This window comes from Telopea speciosissima, chromosome 10 (genome assembly GCF_018873765.1).
Source record: "Telopea speciosissima isolate NSW1024214 ecotype Mountain lineage chromosome 10, Tspe_v1, whole genome shotgun sequence".
In the NCBI taxonomy this organism is placed as follows: Eukaryota; Viridiplantae; Streptophyta; class Magnoliopsida; order Proteales; family Proteaceae; genus Telopea; species Telopea speciosissima.
This window is the reverse complement of record NC_057925.1, coordinates 16927-32905: the sequence shown is the minus strand read 5'-3', so window position 1 is coordinate 32905 and position 15979 is coordinate 16927. Positions and strand designations below refer to the sequence as shown.

The window sequence follows — 15979 nt, the reverse complement described above, 5'->3', positions numbered from 1 at the left end:
CAAGCGGGTGATCTCTTGATGGGAGTGGGTAGATGTTGTGTTTTCTTTATTAAGTTCATTTCGGTCATTATCATAATTAGCCAGGGGGGACAAAAACTAACCCTTGTTTAGAGCAGTGTCGCTTCAGGGGAAAAACAGACTATGTAAAAATAATCACCTATTAAATAAATCAGAAAATGTTACAAGATTTAGATTAACCACATTTAGTATAAGCTCAAGACACAAAAGTGCTCTAACCGCCTGTGATCTTTCGGAAAGATTTGCCCCAGGTTGCTAAAATGACCACCATTCGTGTCATTCTTTCCTTGGCTGCAATAAAAAAGTGGTCCTTATTTCAACTTGACGTGAAGAATGCCTTTCTCCACGGAGATCTGCAAGATTTTCTATTCAGCCTCCAACTCTACGACCACCGTTGCCTTAACTCTGTTAGGGGCGCAATAGTTTGTTTGTTGTGCGTGCTAACGCATCAAAGCATGCTAATGCACAACGGGGCAAGCGACGTTGCTTGCCTTGCGAATTAGAGTTTTCAACTTCTTCCGTGACAACCCAGAAATGTCATGGTTCCTCATATATGCATTCCATCAAGTTAGTGCATAATTTCAACAAGCGGTGTGCGCATCACCCAACCCAACTAGAGCGCTTTAGTGGGAATAAAGGAAAGCAAACTAAGCTGCTTGAGTGTGCTAGCCTGTCAGGGTGAATGCAGGTAGTGGATCTAGCTTCTCTTCTGAAAGGTGGTTTATGGGCCTGGGTACAAGGTACAATGCGGGTAGTGAATCTTTTGATGTAGGGGTCAAGCGGGTCTCCGTGAAGATGCGGAGTACTCCATGGGCAAATGAATATTCTTTTCAAAACAAGGGCTGTGGGAATGGTTTAGCTCGGTGCTAAGCCTTCTCATTCTGTTGTGCCCGGGGTGGTGCCCAAAGCAAGCGCGTGTCACGGTGAATTCGCATATATTATGTAATGGTGCTTCCTATATGGACGTGTTGATCCTCCCAGTGACTTGGGAAGGGAGTTGGTAAGAATGGACAGGAATAAAGAGCGAATTTACATTATCCCGAGAATCGAATAGACCACTAGACTCGGCTTCCAATATTTATGTTTGTTTCAATTGAAATTTGAATCGTGAAGTAGGTTTCAGTCATCTACTACATGGATCACACATGCCTAATTGTCATTATCTCCTTGTGGCAGGATGTGTGACTTTATAATTATTCATTCGACACTAACAGTGGTAAATATTATATTTTTTCCCCACTATTGGGCCTATTTGAAACTATTTGTTCAAGGACGAAATATAATTGTCACCATCTCTAATGACTATTATGCTTTGTTTCGCTTTTCTATCCATATTGGAAAAGTCTAATAAAAAAAATCAACACCTCTATTTTCTTAATGTCTCATCAAAATCAACCCGAGAAGTTGATTATACTCTTTGTTTACAAATGTCGTATATAATTGTCGCCATCTCTAATGACCAATGTTCGTGTTCTTATTGTGAAGAACAACATTTTCTTCATCCATAACTTATTCCACGTGAGGTAGTCCAACAAGTTCCCGGTGGATGATCAAATGCTGCCAAATAAAAATTAGAGGCAAGCCAAACCTTAGGCCGTCAAGAACCAACATCACTTCTAGTAACCATATGGCGCTTCTTTGATCCACATGGATCATCACATGTTTGCCATTATATCGTGGATGAATTCCAAACAGCCAGAAATTTGGGTTTGACAAGAAAAGCATGTAGAATCTTTTTTTTTTTTTTCCTTTTCTTGCGAACCACAAAACCCCCCCTAGAGATTTTTGTGCTAATGGGACTGCATTGTTGGGTCAGATATTCATGTTCTGTGATGCATCCAGGCAAATATGTTGAATGCACAAGTATTGATAACTTTTGTTGTTGGAATCTGTTGTAGTCATTCTTTTAAATACTAATTTTCAAATTTCCACTTAAAATGTGAATATTTTTATAGTGTTTACACCTGGATGATAGGAATCACTACATTTGGTGGATCAGTACGCTCACCGATGAGGATAGATATCAATACTTTGTTGTCAAATTCGACATTTAGATAGTCCATACTGTTTTCATTTGCTTGAAGTAAGGCCATCCGAATCGCCGTTGTCTCGCCTATCATAATGGTTTAAAATATCAACGGTTCAGAGGTTGCTTGAAGTAGTTTACAATTACAATCGTGGAAATTAAACACAAGTCCTTGAGTGCTATCAGAGACTAAGAATGCATCATAATTAATCTTTGTAAAACCTTTTGTTGGAGGATCCCATGGACTCAATGATTATTGTAATGGTATGTGAGTAACCGATTGGGGTTGCTATTTGGTTGAGGAGCACCACGTGAATCTTGATATTCATTAAAGGCCCGCAAAGCATGTTGAATAACATCAACCAAAGACCATGTATGCCTTGTTGAATTGGCTTCAACACTCAGAGGGGGTGCATTAATAGCGGCCTCCTTCAAATGTGGGTCTCTCCCCTCTTCCAAATGGGACTGTCCTTGTGGGATGTAATGTGATGGCTATCTTGTTGAGAATCATTGAGTCAAAATATGATATAATGCAGAGCAAGAATGCCAGTGGGACAGGGGGACAGCTTCAAGTGTGGAGCCTAGACACATTGATAAGGTTGTAGATTGCATTGGACGTGGTCTTGCATTTCAGAAAGAGAGTGTTGGCTTGCTCAAGTCCAAAAAGACACCAAAATGTATTTACTAATGTTAGTTTCGTATGAACAATTATAAAGTCACACATCCTGCCACAAGGATATAATGGCAAGCATGTGTTGATCCATGTGGTAGATGACTGAAACCTACTTCACGATTCAAATTTCAATTGAAACAAACATAAATATTGGAAGCCAATCTAGTGGTCTATTCGATTCTCAGGATAATGTAAATTCGCTCTTTATTCCTGTCCATTCTTACCAACTCCCTTCCCAAGTCACTGGGAGGATCAACACGTCTATATAGGAAGCACCATTACATAATATATGCGAATTCATCGTGACACGCGCTTGCTTTGGGCACCACCCCGAGCACAACAGAATGAGAAGGCTCAGCGCACTAGCCTAGCACACTCAAGCAGCTCAGTTTGCTTTCCTTTATTCCTGCTAAAGCGCTCTAGTTGGGTTGGGTGACGCGCACACCGCTTGTTGAAATTATGCACTAACTTGATGGAATGCATGTATGAGGAACCATGACATTTCTGGGTTGTCACGGAAGAAGTTGAAAACTCTAATTCGCAAGGCAAGCAACGTCGCTTGCGCCGTTGTGCATTAGCATGCTTTGACGCGTTAGCACGCGCAACAAACAAACTACTGCGCCCCTAACAGAGTTAAGGCAACGGTGGTCGTAGAGTTGGAGGAGGCTGACTAGAAAATCTTGTAGATCTCCGTGGAAAAAAACATTATTCACGTCAAGTTGAAATAACGACCACTTTTTGATTGCAGCCAAGGCAAGAATGACACGAATGGTGGTCATTTTAGCAACCTGGGGCAAATCTTTCCGAAAGATCACAGGCGGTTAGAGCACTTTTGTGTCTTGAGCTTATACTAAATGCGGTTAATCTAAATCTTGTAACATTTTTTGATTTATTTAATAGGTGTTTATTTTTACACTGTCTGTTTTTCCCTGAAGCGACATTGCTCTCTAAACAAGGGTTAGTTTTTGTCCCCCCTGGCTAATTATGATACTGACCGAAATGAACTTAATAAAGAAAACACAACATCTACCCACTCCCATCAATAGATCACCCGCTTGCGCTCAAATCGCCAAAAGGGAAAAGCTGCCCTAGTCGTCTCTACCACTGATACCCCCGAATATCCAACATGTTTCAGGTGGAGGATCACGAAACTCTGTTAAACACGGAGGTGACCAATTCCACCACTTACCAATAATCGGGACGAAACTTTCTTCTTTCTTTAATCCAAAGAACAAACAGCTTTCGAGCTTGACATCTACTCAACAACTACACTCTTCCAGAGCCTCGTGAAGATGGTCGTATATAAGGACAGCTCCTAGAATCAGTCAATCAATAGTGGAAAGGAGAAACTGTTGAGCTTGCCCCGGTCCCCTAAGACCAGGGAACGGAACCTTTCGCAGCCTCTTTCGAACGAGCTAACTCCTCCCTTTAGGGGTCAATAATGCTAATCCCCTTTTTTTGTGCTACTCCTAGGACAGGAAGAAGATAAGAATTCCATACCTGATCTACGACCACCCTGTTGCTTCTAAAGGCTGCCCTCTCTTGGCTGGATGTTGGTCCAGCCTACTACGAGGATCCCGTATCCCATACATCATCTTTTCGTTTATAATAAATAATATGTGATTGAATCTCGGAAGCATAAAACTCCTTCCTTGTTTGTGGTGCCCCCTTTTTTCCAAGAAAAGTGTAATAGATTTAGAGCTGTTTCCCAGGGTCAGACTACTCAAGAAGATCAACAGTCTAGCCCAATTGCTTCCCTTCCAATCGCTTCCTCAGATTCTGGATCCCTCTCTCAGGCGCTCGTATAGAGCCCTCTAAAGTTTCTTATCCCATTAAAGGATTTGTCTTATCTTATGAATCGTTTTCCCCAGTACATTACGTTACTAGATTAGGCGGTTGGCTGCTGCACTACAGATCTCACCGGAAGGGTCTTTTCCTTAGCTTGCGGACTTGGAAAACACGTCTATCCTCCATAAAATGTGTTTATACAAATTTTGGTACAACGAGATTAATTAAATCATTGATTTTACACATTTATATTATTACAATCATAAAGGATGCAATAAAGAATGCTGGGCAGATTAATAACAAGACCTAGTTAACCTGCAAATGTACCTTACAGCTTCTATGAAGAAGGGACTGATGTTGGAGTTCGGAGAAGTTGTTGTAGCAATCGTGCTGCAAGACGTTGGGTAATCCCTCCTACAACACGCCCCCCAAGAATACGAGCTTCTGGTTCTTGTAGGACCTGGGCATGTTGTCAAGTAAGTTACTATATACTGGCAGAAAACATGTCTTGAACATCGAATATGGTGTCAACTCAGATTTATTGATCATGTCAAATGAAAATATTCACATTTTCACTGGATCCATGTAGCTGACCCCATTAAGTTGGGATAAGGTTATGATTGTTGTTGTTTTGTATAATTTCAAATTTTGTGTTTAGGTTCTTTGCTGTTAGTTTAGCATATCCCCACATTAGTTTGAATTATTTCTTTATTTTTTGGCATTTTAGTTAGAGTTTTTGCATGTTTGATTCTTTGAATGGTATTTCTGTAAATACTGTGTTTTCTCCATAAAAGTACCCTTATTTCTTATCCCATCCCTAATTTCTTATGTTCTCGAGTTCTTGAATCAGCTCTAAGTATCTAACCCTTGAAATTCAGCCCCAGAGCACCCCTAGACCTTTAACCCCCCCATCATCTGGAATCAACAGACCACCTTTTCTCCTTCATGATAATCATATTGGAAGGGTAGGCAGCCAACTGAGTTCCCTCCCTTCCAAAATTTCACCTTCTCATACCTGTATAATTATAGAGATCTGGAATCAACTGCACTTAATCTAAAAAATGAATTTTAATCTAGATTAATCATTTATACTACTTTTCCAATTGTGTATGATTGCATTATCTAAAGTGGTCTACATGCAGAAAGCTTGCAATTTGGAATAGTTATATAAATTTCCTAAGGGAAAAGGGGCGGTCTGCCCAGCCATGTGTCTGTCTCTCTCTCCACCCCCTGTGAAATGAGACCCCTGCCCAGCCTGTCCCGCACTCCCCATTGGTGCCTGCCGCTAGCTTGCGGAAAGCAAGCGGTGTGCCCAACCCTAGCTCATTTCCTAGTAGTCATAAACTTTCTATGTTGATTCTCTTCTTATACAAGACGCAGGGTATGATGTATATAAACCGAAACTAATTGATCATAGGATTGTCAATTTATCGGACATTCTACAAGGTAACCGATAAGCACCAGAAATGGTAAATATTTTCAAAGGCACCTTCAGTCCAACCTAGACAGGAAATGAAATAAGAAACCTCCTTACACATTTCTTACCTGTAAAATAGGTTGGAGAAGGGCTGGATCATAATTCTCAGAAGTTTGTAGAAGCCCCCACACTCTGAAGACTTGATTTCGAAGTGCCAGCATGCTCTCCTGTTCACTGCCACTCATTACAGAAGGTCCAGTTGTGCTGACATTGAAGACTAGAGTCCTCACAATATCAGGGATGGAGTTGTATGTATCAATCATCATGCCCAGAACAATAGCTTCAGTGACACGGACAGCCTCTTTGATAACTAAAGATCTTAGCTCCTCACCACCAGGACCCAATAATAGTTTCAAAACCGGTTGCAAAGCATCTTTAGCAGAAAAATCTCTATCCTTGCGTCCTTGAACAAGTAGGTTTTCAAGCCTATTCCACCTGTCCCAAGCAAAAGGCAATATATTTTGACTGAGTTAAATATAATAACACCAGTGACTGAAAAAACAATGACTCAGAACAATTTGGCTTGCCTGAATCTACCGTCTTTGAACAGCAATTCTATTAGAGCATCTCTGAGATAGGGATTTGGATCAGTAAGAAGTCTTTTTGCAAAATATGGATACGAAGCAGCCAGAACCTTAAAATTGGGATCAGCATAAAGAGCTAAGCCTTCTAGTACAGTGAGCGACCTCAATATTAGTGCATAATATGCTGGGACTGCAAACAATTTGAAGACAATTTCACTGATGTCAATCTCCACAAGAAAGCAATATCAGAGAACCTAGTTTCCAGCATATTTGTATGATTGTGGCCCTTGGGATCAGAAAAACTAAGGACTTAAAATAAAACCAGATATTAAGTCAACGACGGAATTGAGAAATCCACAGTATTGGTGCAGGTTGCAAGTTTTACAGTAGCCTTGTAGACACAATCAAGACTCACCATTGAATGGATATTGATATAAAACTGCACCCAAGCCATCGACAAGTGTTTTGAAGTTGAGTTCACTGACAGTTGAATTAAGTGCATCATCAAAGAAGTTTCGAAGTGCTGGGACAATTGGAGAAACATCCACATCTGGAGACAAGAAATCCAACGCATAATAATCACGGGCCATAGCTTCATAGTCCCGATTAACCATGTGAACAACATGACCAATAATAGCAAACCTTGCTTCTTCTGGGGTCTCACTCATCATCCCAAAATCAAGAAAAGCAAGCTTCCCCTCTGGCGTCGCCAGGAGATTACCTGGATGAGGGTCTGCATGAAAATAACCATACTCAAGCAGTTGCCTAAGGCTGCATTGAATACCGGCATTTACCAAATCCAGGACCTTCAACCCCTGTTTCTCAATTGCTTCTTGCTCATTTAGCTTGACACCATTGACCCATTCCATCGTCAATACTTTCCCACTGGTATAATCCCAAAAGATTTCTGGGACAAGAACATCTTCCTTGTCAGCATATAATTTCTTAAACCTCCGTGCATTCTGCCCCTCCTGCATAGTCCTGTCACAATTAAGTTGAATACAAGGAGAAGTCCTCATATACACTAAACCCTGTGTATTTCACAAGTTCTAGATCATCAAGGTATGACGTCAATAGAATCAAAATTTGGAGTAGAAAGCAAAAACAAAGAAGATTATTTTATATCAAGAGCATTCAGATATGACATGAAGACAAAATTCACACTATGAATGACAAAAGGGAAGAATTCTTTGGAAAACTTACCTGGACATAGTTAAGTTCTTGAAATACTCTACGAGCAAATTCATCAATAAGAGCAACAACGTCACTGGAGATTATGTCAACATATTTATTTATAAGAAAACCCACACCTCTGATCAGGTAAAAATCCAGTCCTATGGCTTCTTCAATACAAGGCCGTTGTACCTTTACAGCAACAACCTGTCCAGAACACCTCAGTTGCGCTTTATAAACTTGGCCCAGACTGGCTGCCGCAATAGGGGATGGAGAAATAGATGAGTAAATAGAATCAAGTGGCAATCCCAACTCTTTCTCAATGCATGAAAAAGCTTCTGCATTCGGGAAAGTTGGCAGAGCATCCTGATCAACAAAAGAAACATTCAAGCTTCATTTAGCATCTGAGCTCTACTCATAACTACAATCGCAAAAAGATTATACTGGGGAAAGTGGTCAAAAACAATGCAATACTTGACTTTCAGCAAAGAATCTACAAAGACGGTGACCAAGAATAAATTTGCAAAACCTCAACCAAAACCAGCAGGAAGAAATACGTCACAACAATTTAAGGGAAAAAATAAACACCAAGACCTTGTAGGAGACAGTAAAAGACTCTGAGCGAGAAATACTGAAATCAGATGAGAAAAAATGAATAAAATGGTCACAAGAACACATGGGACACCCCTCCAATGCAGACAAATAAAAGGAAGAAAACAGAAAAGAAATCGGAACATATGAAAATCAAGGTAAATCCCCTGCTGACCTGCTCTGATTATGAACCCACAGAATACATTTTGCGATTGGGCTGGCAATCTGATTTCATTAACAATGAAAAGTGTTAAGTGGATCTGAATTAGAACTCTATGCTTGGATGATTAATCCATCCCAAGCACCTTCTTATTTATAAGAATAATTGAATAGTAAAATATGTACACGAGCAATGTGGGACTAAACCACATAATACAAAAACTAACAAAATAACAAAGAAAAGGTCCAGAATACCCCCACGGTATTCTGGCCATATATCTAACACTCCCCCTCAAGTTGGAGCATATATATCATGCATGCCCAACTTGACTAAGATAGGATGAAACAGCTTGCTACTCAGTCCCTTGGTGAACACATCAGCCAGTTGATCAGTAGACTTCACAAAAGGAACACAAATGAGGCCGGCCTCAAGCTTCTCCTTGATGAAATGTCGGTCAACCTCCACGTGTTTAGTACGATCATGCTGGACAGGGTTATGAGCAATGCTAATGGCTGCTTTATTGTCACAATAAAGCATCATGGGAAGATGAATAGCAATACCGATATCCTGTAATAATCCTCTAAGCCACAGAAGTTCACAAATTCCTTGGGCCATCGCACGAAACTCGGCTTCAAGACTGGACTGGCCACAACATTCTGCTTCTTGCTACGCCATGTGACAAGGTTCCCACCAACAAAGGAACAGAACCAGAGATGGATTTCTGTCAGAGAACCAGCCCAATCGGCATCGATAGGCTTCAATATTAAGGTGACCCGTGGGAGATAGAAGGATTCCCTTTCCTGGAGCAGACTTCAAATATCTCAAAATACGACGGACTGCATCCATATGAGAGGAATAGGGATCATGCATGAACTGGCTCACCAAACTCACAGCAACTACAATGTCAGGTCGTGTGTGAGAAAGGTAGATTAACTTGCCCACTAACCGATAAATACCCTTGTCAACAGGCTCACCCTCTTTCTCCCTAAGTTTTGTAGTAGCTTCCATAGGAGTATCCGAAGGATGACATGAGCAGCCCTATGTCGTCAATAGATCAAGGACATATTTTCGTTGAGAAAGAAAGATGCCCTTTGAAGAGCGAGCAACTTCTATCCCTAGAAAATATTTCAAAGGACCAAGATCTTTGACCTCAAATTCACGGCCAAGGAGGAGCTTCAAATCCCTGATAGCATCACCATCATTACCAAGTGACCACAATATCATCCACATAGACTATGAGAAGAGTTACCTTGTCACCAACTCGTCTGATAAACAAAGTGTGATCAGCATTACTCGCCTATAACTCGCTGAAATCATAGTCTTGTGAAATCGCCAAACCATGCCCTAGGTGATGTTTTCAGCCCATAAAGTGCACGCTTGCTCTAGACCTTGCCCTTGGTCCTGTCATCGAGAAGCTCGGTGGAATGTCCATATATACCTCCTCCTCAAGCTCCCATGGAGGAAGGCATTCTTGACATCTAACTCGTTGAAGATCCCACCCAAGATTTATAGCACAAGATAATAGCACCGGACAGTGTTGAGCTTCGCATCGGTGCAAAGGTCTCCGATAGTCAACTCCATAAGTTTGAGTGAACCCCTTTGCAACCGACGTGCCTTATATCGATCCACGTAACCATCACCTTCGTTTGCACCACGAAGACCCATCTACATCCAACTGGTTTCTTTCCGGAGGAAGAGTCACAAGCTCCCATGTATTATTTTTATGTAGTGCTCTCATTTCTTCCAACATTGCTGCCTTCCACTTTCCATCTCGTAGATGCTTCCTGCCAAGTTTTAGGAATCAAAACGAAGAAAGAGAGGATACAAAAGCACGAAAAGATGGAGAAAGAGAGCTATAAGAAACAACACGAGATATGGGATGTAAAGTACAAGTCCTAGTACCTTTCAGGTGAGCAATAGGTAGGTCGGATGAAGAGGGATTACCAGGAGATGGAGGATCCGGATCGGAGCCGGCAATTGGATGGGTATTGGTGCTAAAGGGGATTGCAATCGCCCTCTGTTGGTTCCGCCCTCGTGTAGGTGAGTATGTTGGAATTGTCAATTCTCTTCAAAATGCACCAATAGTTCTCTCGGATCGAGTCGCTCCCCCGAAGAGGAACATTAACAACACTATTTTCTATGGTCTCCCCTGTAAAGGATTCCCATTAGGTGAGGGAGGAACAGCCGGAGGAGTTTGGACATCATCCAAAGGAGGTTGGGCATCGACAAAGGAGGTCAAGCAGCAGGAGGAACCTCTAGTGGAGGAATCTCAAAGGGCACATCTTCACTAGAACTCTCCCCTTGAAGAGGTGGTGAAGAATAATAAGAAAGGGTCTCATGGAAAACAACATCCATACTCACCAAGGTACGACGGGAAGGGGGGATGGTAACACTTATAACCTTTCTGGGTTGGAGAATAACCCAAGAAAATACAACGGAGCCCACGAGGCTCAAGCTTGCCTGGAGATCTAGTATCCCTAGCATAACACACACACCCAAATACTTTGGGAGGGACAATAAAGGAGGAATGACCCAGTAAAATATCAGAGGGGGTACGGGAATTAAGAACCCGAGAAGGGAGCCTATTGATAAGATAGGCGGCAGTGAGAACCGCATCCCCCCAATATTGAGAAGGAACATTCCTCCCAAACATCAAAGCCCGGGCCATTTCCAACAAATGACGGTTTTTCCTTTCTGCCACACCATTCTGGGCAGGGGTATCAACACAACTAGTTTGGTGAATGATGCCATGATCAGCCAAATATTTTTGAAATTGTGATTCAGTAAACTCGGTTCCATTATCACTTCTCAATATTTGGAGAGTAGCCTGGAACTGAGTTTGAATCAGCTTATGAAAATGCTGAAAACATGAGAAAACCTTATTTTTAGTGTGCAAAAGATATACCCAAGTGTTCCGAGAATGACAATCAATAAAAGAGACAAACCAGCGATGACCAGAAATAGAGGGCTTGCGACTAGGGCCCCAAACATCAGAATGTACCAAATTAAAGCAAGAAGAACTCCTTTTATTTGAAATAGGATAATTTGAACGTGTCTGTTTGGCCAGAACACAAGCCTCACAAAAAAAGTCATCCTTAGTATGTAGGGTGACCAAACGAGGAAATAAATGAGCTAAAATTCCTAAAGGGGGGTGACCTAACCGAGAGTGCCACTGGTAAAGTTCGAAGAGACCAAGGAGTTCGATGCGCAGGAGAAGGCAAAGGTGGTGGAGAGAAGCGACCGTCATCAAGCGTGTACAAGCCACCATGCACTTTACCCAATCCAATAGTCTTCCGCAGAGGCCGATCCTGAAACACACAATGAGAGGGAAAAAAATGACTTTGCAGTTAAGATCACGAGTAATACTACTAATGGAAAGAAGGTTAGTAGTAAAATTAGGAATATGTAAAAAGAAGACAAAGGAAGAGAGGAAGTGCAGTTGATGAGTCCTTTTCCAGATATTGAAGAAAGGGACCCATCAGCCACTTTGACCTTATCTTTCCCAGAAGTGGGAGAATATCTCATGAAACAGATTAGAGGAACCGGTCATATGATCTCGTAGCTCCAGAATCTATGATCCAAGGATGGGAAGCCACGAAGCACAATGACCTACAAATGGAATACCTGACCGGGCAAAGTGTGAACCCGAAGGAGCCGAGGAATTGGCGATGCCGATGTAGTAGAGGCAGCAGCCGAAGTCCCGAGCATACGAAGGAGGGCCTCGTAGATCATCCCGGGATAGACCATGTCGTGGCAGGAGTTGCGAATGTCTCGTCGATGGGCCTTGGTCTTTGTCTTTATCTTTGTCTCTGGCCCTTTTAGCTTCAAAATCAGCGGGTTTCCCATGAAGTTTCCAACACTTCTCCTTGGTGTGGTAAGGTTTGTGACAAGACTCACAAACAACGGACCTGTAGTAGAATCACCAAGAGAAGCAATGCCACTAGGTGTAGGAGTGGCGGGGCAGCACTTGGAGAGCTGGTCTCGTCAGAATAGGAGGGTGCAACATGGCAGCCCTACGGTTTTCTTCGGAGGAGACGAGGGCATAGGGACTGCTCAAGTGTGGGAAAAGGCTTGTGACCCAACACTTGAACCCGAATCTGATCATACTCCACATTTAATCCTCGCCAAGAAATCATAAACCCCGATCTTGTCCATGTGTTGCTTATAAGAAGTAATATCTGCACTGTACTTGGGTGAAAATCAGAAAAATGGTCCAATTGTTGCCAAAGGCTGCGCAAGGTAGCATAGTATTTGGAGACTCGTCAATTCTCCCCGAGTAGTGTGAAGGACCTTCTTCCCGATTTCATATACCTGGGCATCATTGCCAAGCTGTCCATAAGTCTCCTTGCAAGCAGCCCAAATTTCGAGGTCAGATCAAGGAGAAGAAAATTGTGTTGTAGATTTGTAACCATAGAACCAATCAAGTAGGACATAAGAACTCCATTGTTGGCAAGCCACTTGTCTTGAGCAGCCCCAACCTCGAGGGCATAGGAGTGGATCCCCTAATATGACCGGTAAGGCCACGGCCAGAATGGCAAAGGAGGCGGACCTAGACCAAAGTAGGTAATTGGTGCCATCCAACTTGATTGGATTTGGAGAGAAAGTATGATACTGTTTGCTGTTTCCATCACCAACATAAGTAGCGCGAATCCATAGAGTCACCCATGGAGACAAGTGAAGAATCCCAAATCGGAGAAGAGGGCTGTTGTGAAGAGAAAGCCAAGAATACCTCCAAGTTAAGGGCTGAAACAAGGATGAAAGCCCTCTAATAATAAAGGAATAAGTGTCTCCAAGAATCAGCAACAGCAAGCAGAGAAAACCTTGAGATCGATATTTTCGTGGTTTTGAAAAAACCCCGAAATTGCTGAAATCGATAAGATGATATGAGGCCTGGAAAATGACTGTGTGAGGCTGAAATTGCAAAGTACACTTGAACAGATGTGAAGCACTCCTCAAAAATCAGAATTAATCGATAAGTGGAACCCCAAGATCGACAATTGTCAGGGTTTTGAAAAAAACCCTGAAAGTGTGAAGAGATATCGATCTTGAGGGCTGGAACTTGATGTAGCTTGATGTAGGTGCTGGAATACTGATCTGCCGCAGGTCTAAAGCTCCAATATAGTGAACAAAATCCTTGTAATATAGTGTGAATCTGTCCAATGAAGGCTGAAGTCTTCAATATTCGCAGCAAAGGAGTGCAGCACCTTATCGATCAATTCTTCATATCATGAAGTGAGGTAACAAGGGAGGGCAGCAGCTGGATCAATAGATCACCTCATCAGTGCTGCCCTCTGGGACAAAGAAGAACAATGCAAAACAGAGGAAAGAAGAGGAGAGAAGAGAACAAGAGAGAGATCGAGAATTAGAGAAGGGGAGGGAATCGTGAATGGTTCTAATTCATAACCAGCTCTGATACCATGTTAAGTGGATCTGAATTAGAACTCTATGCTTGGATGATTAATCCATCCCAAGCACCTTCTTATTTATAAGAATAATTGAATAGTAAAATATGTACACGAGCAATGTGGGACTAAACCACATAATACAAAAACTAACAAAATAACAAAGAAAAGGTCCAGAATACCCCCACGGTATTCTGGCCATATATCTAACAAAAAGTAACCAATATAACCCCATTCATATAGAACTCATAACCATACAAGACAAAGAAAGACCAAAGGGACTTTTTCGGGGGAGGGGGGTCAGGGGGTGGGAAGAAATATAAAACCCATGGAAAGAAAATTGTGTCCCATGCCCATAGAGGGGAACTGTACTCTATGTAATATGTACTTATTTTCCATTCCATTTCCATCTCTTCAATTCCTAATGTGGTTCTAGGTCACCTAATGGAATAGGTTTCAAAACCCAACACTAAACCAGAATCTCAGGAGGTAGGAACCAGAAACCAGCAACAGGAGAAATTCAATAAATCAAATAAAAACAAAACTGATAAGGTCCAGAAATAACAGAATAGATATGCAGGACTTAAGGCCTTAGTTCAGAAAATAATTAGTGATCTAATTTCAATAAGAAATAATGAAATGCAACAGTAGACAGACATACAGCATCCATCTGAAAGCCTTGGATAAGTGTCTTAAACAGACTAAATACAAAAAATCAGGAAAGTAATTAAAAGCATAGTGGTCAAGGAGCCAAGGCGACCCAATGTGGTGGAGGGGCGCACGTCTAGGTGACAAAGCACCCTAGTGTTCTCCCCCCTATCCCATATATCTAGTATAGACCGACCATATAAATCATATGTAAATTAACAACCAATTAAAGAAACCAGCAGTTACATATAAATTAGCATCCACTGTAAGATGACTGATTGTTCACAACAAACTGGTTGTAAAAACCAGCACTTAAATATAAATTGAACAAAGAAGATATTTCAGTTATTCAGTTCAATGATATTTGAGATGTCACATAGGATCAGAATTAATTCTAGCAGAGAATTAGCAATCAACTACAACAGTATCATAAGGTTTAAGATTCAATGATTCCATGTATCACAAGCATTATAATCTTGTGCACTGCCAAATAAAAAGGTTAGGGAAAAAATCTATATTATATAACAAAAAAAAACAGCATAAGGCACCCACCCAACCACCTAGGCAGACCAAGGCGGTCGGCTTACCTACATCCAGTAAGGTGAGGCATTGCCTTGACAATTTAAAGGCATCTGGACGACTAGGTGGTGCCTATGTGACGCCGTGACAACTAGGACTAAAAGGAAACAGGACTGAACACATCCCAGCCTCGGTAAGCAACTCAACAGCAATAAATAAAAAGAAGGGTTAAATACGCATACCCCCCTAAAATGCACCCTCATGCCCCCCCTAAGGTTCTAAGTTCTAACAAGTCCACACACCCCCTGAAAATTCCACGTACCACCCCTACTTTACCCCTCTAAAGCCATTTAAATCCACACCAGGCGTTAAATGCTAAAAAATGACCAAACTACCCTTTCTTCTATCTTTTTTGTAATTTGAAAAGACCTAATTGCCTTGACCTATTTGCTAAAATCTGAAAAGACCAAAATGCCCTCATCTTCCCCAAATCATCATCTTCCTTTACAATGTAGATACCCAATACTACCACCACCGCCAGCCACCATTAACACCATCTCTCTCGCATTCACTCTCCTCGCACCATCACTCGTCGGAAGAGGATTCACATATCCATATCAACTCGGGGTCCAATACTGAGGTGGAGTAGGAATCGTCAAAGCTTTACAGCCACGGAAGCCCTGAAGGGCCTGAACTTGAAGCTTCGTCATCTTGGTCGCCCATTGATTCAAGAGGTAATCTGTAGCCTTATTCGTACTTGACGTACTACATGAAGAGGCCATCGATGGCAGTCCCTTCTGTCGTTCACGAGGGGCCTCGAATGTCTGCAGCAGCAGCTCAGTGGCCGGAATATTCATACTCTGGGAATCCACAGTATGGAATGGGGGGTTAGTTTGGAATTCGATGCATTTGCCACCTCGTGATCCTTACTACAACCGGCCACCAAGTCCTTCGGGCGGCAACTCCTCCACCTCCGTAAC

At 41.9% G+C, this 15979-nt stretch overlaps 1 protein-coding gene across 1 annotated transcript; it reads right to left on the bottom strand.

The window, feature by feature from the left end:
* Positions 1-4823: 4823 nt before the first annotated feature.
* On the bottom strand, positions 4824-15781 carry LOC122642164 (protein ACTIVITY OF BC1 COMPLEX KINASE 3, chloroplastic-like). Its single transcript, XM_043835591.1, has 6 exons — positions 15636-15781; positions 7710-8070; positions 6922-7477; positions 6510-6696; positions 6051-6417; positions 4824-4965 (listed from the first exon to the last, which is right to left on the bottom strand). Exons 1-6 carry the CDS (start codon positions 15779-15781, stop codon positions 4843-4845), a joined length of 1740 nt encoding a protein of 579 aa, XP_043691526.1. The 3' UTR covers positions 4824-4842.
* Positions 15782-15979: the final 198 nt, after the last annotated feature.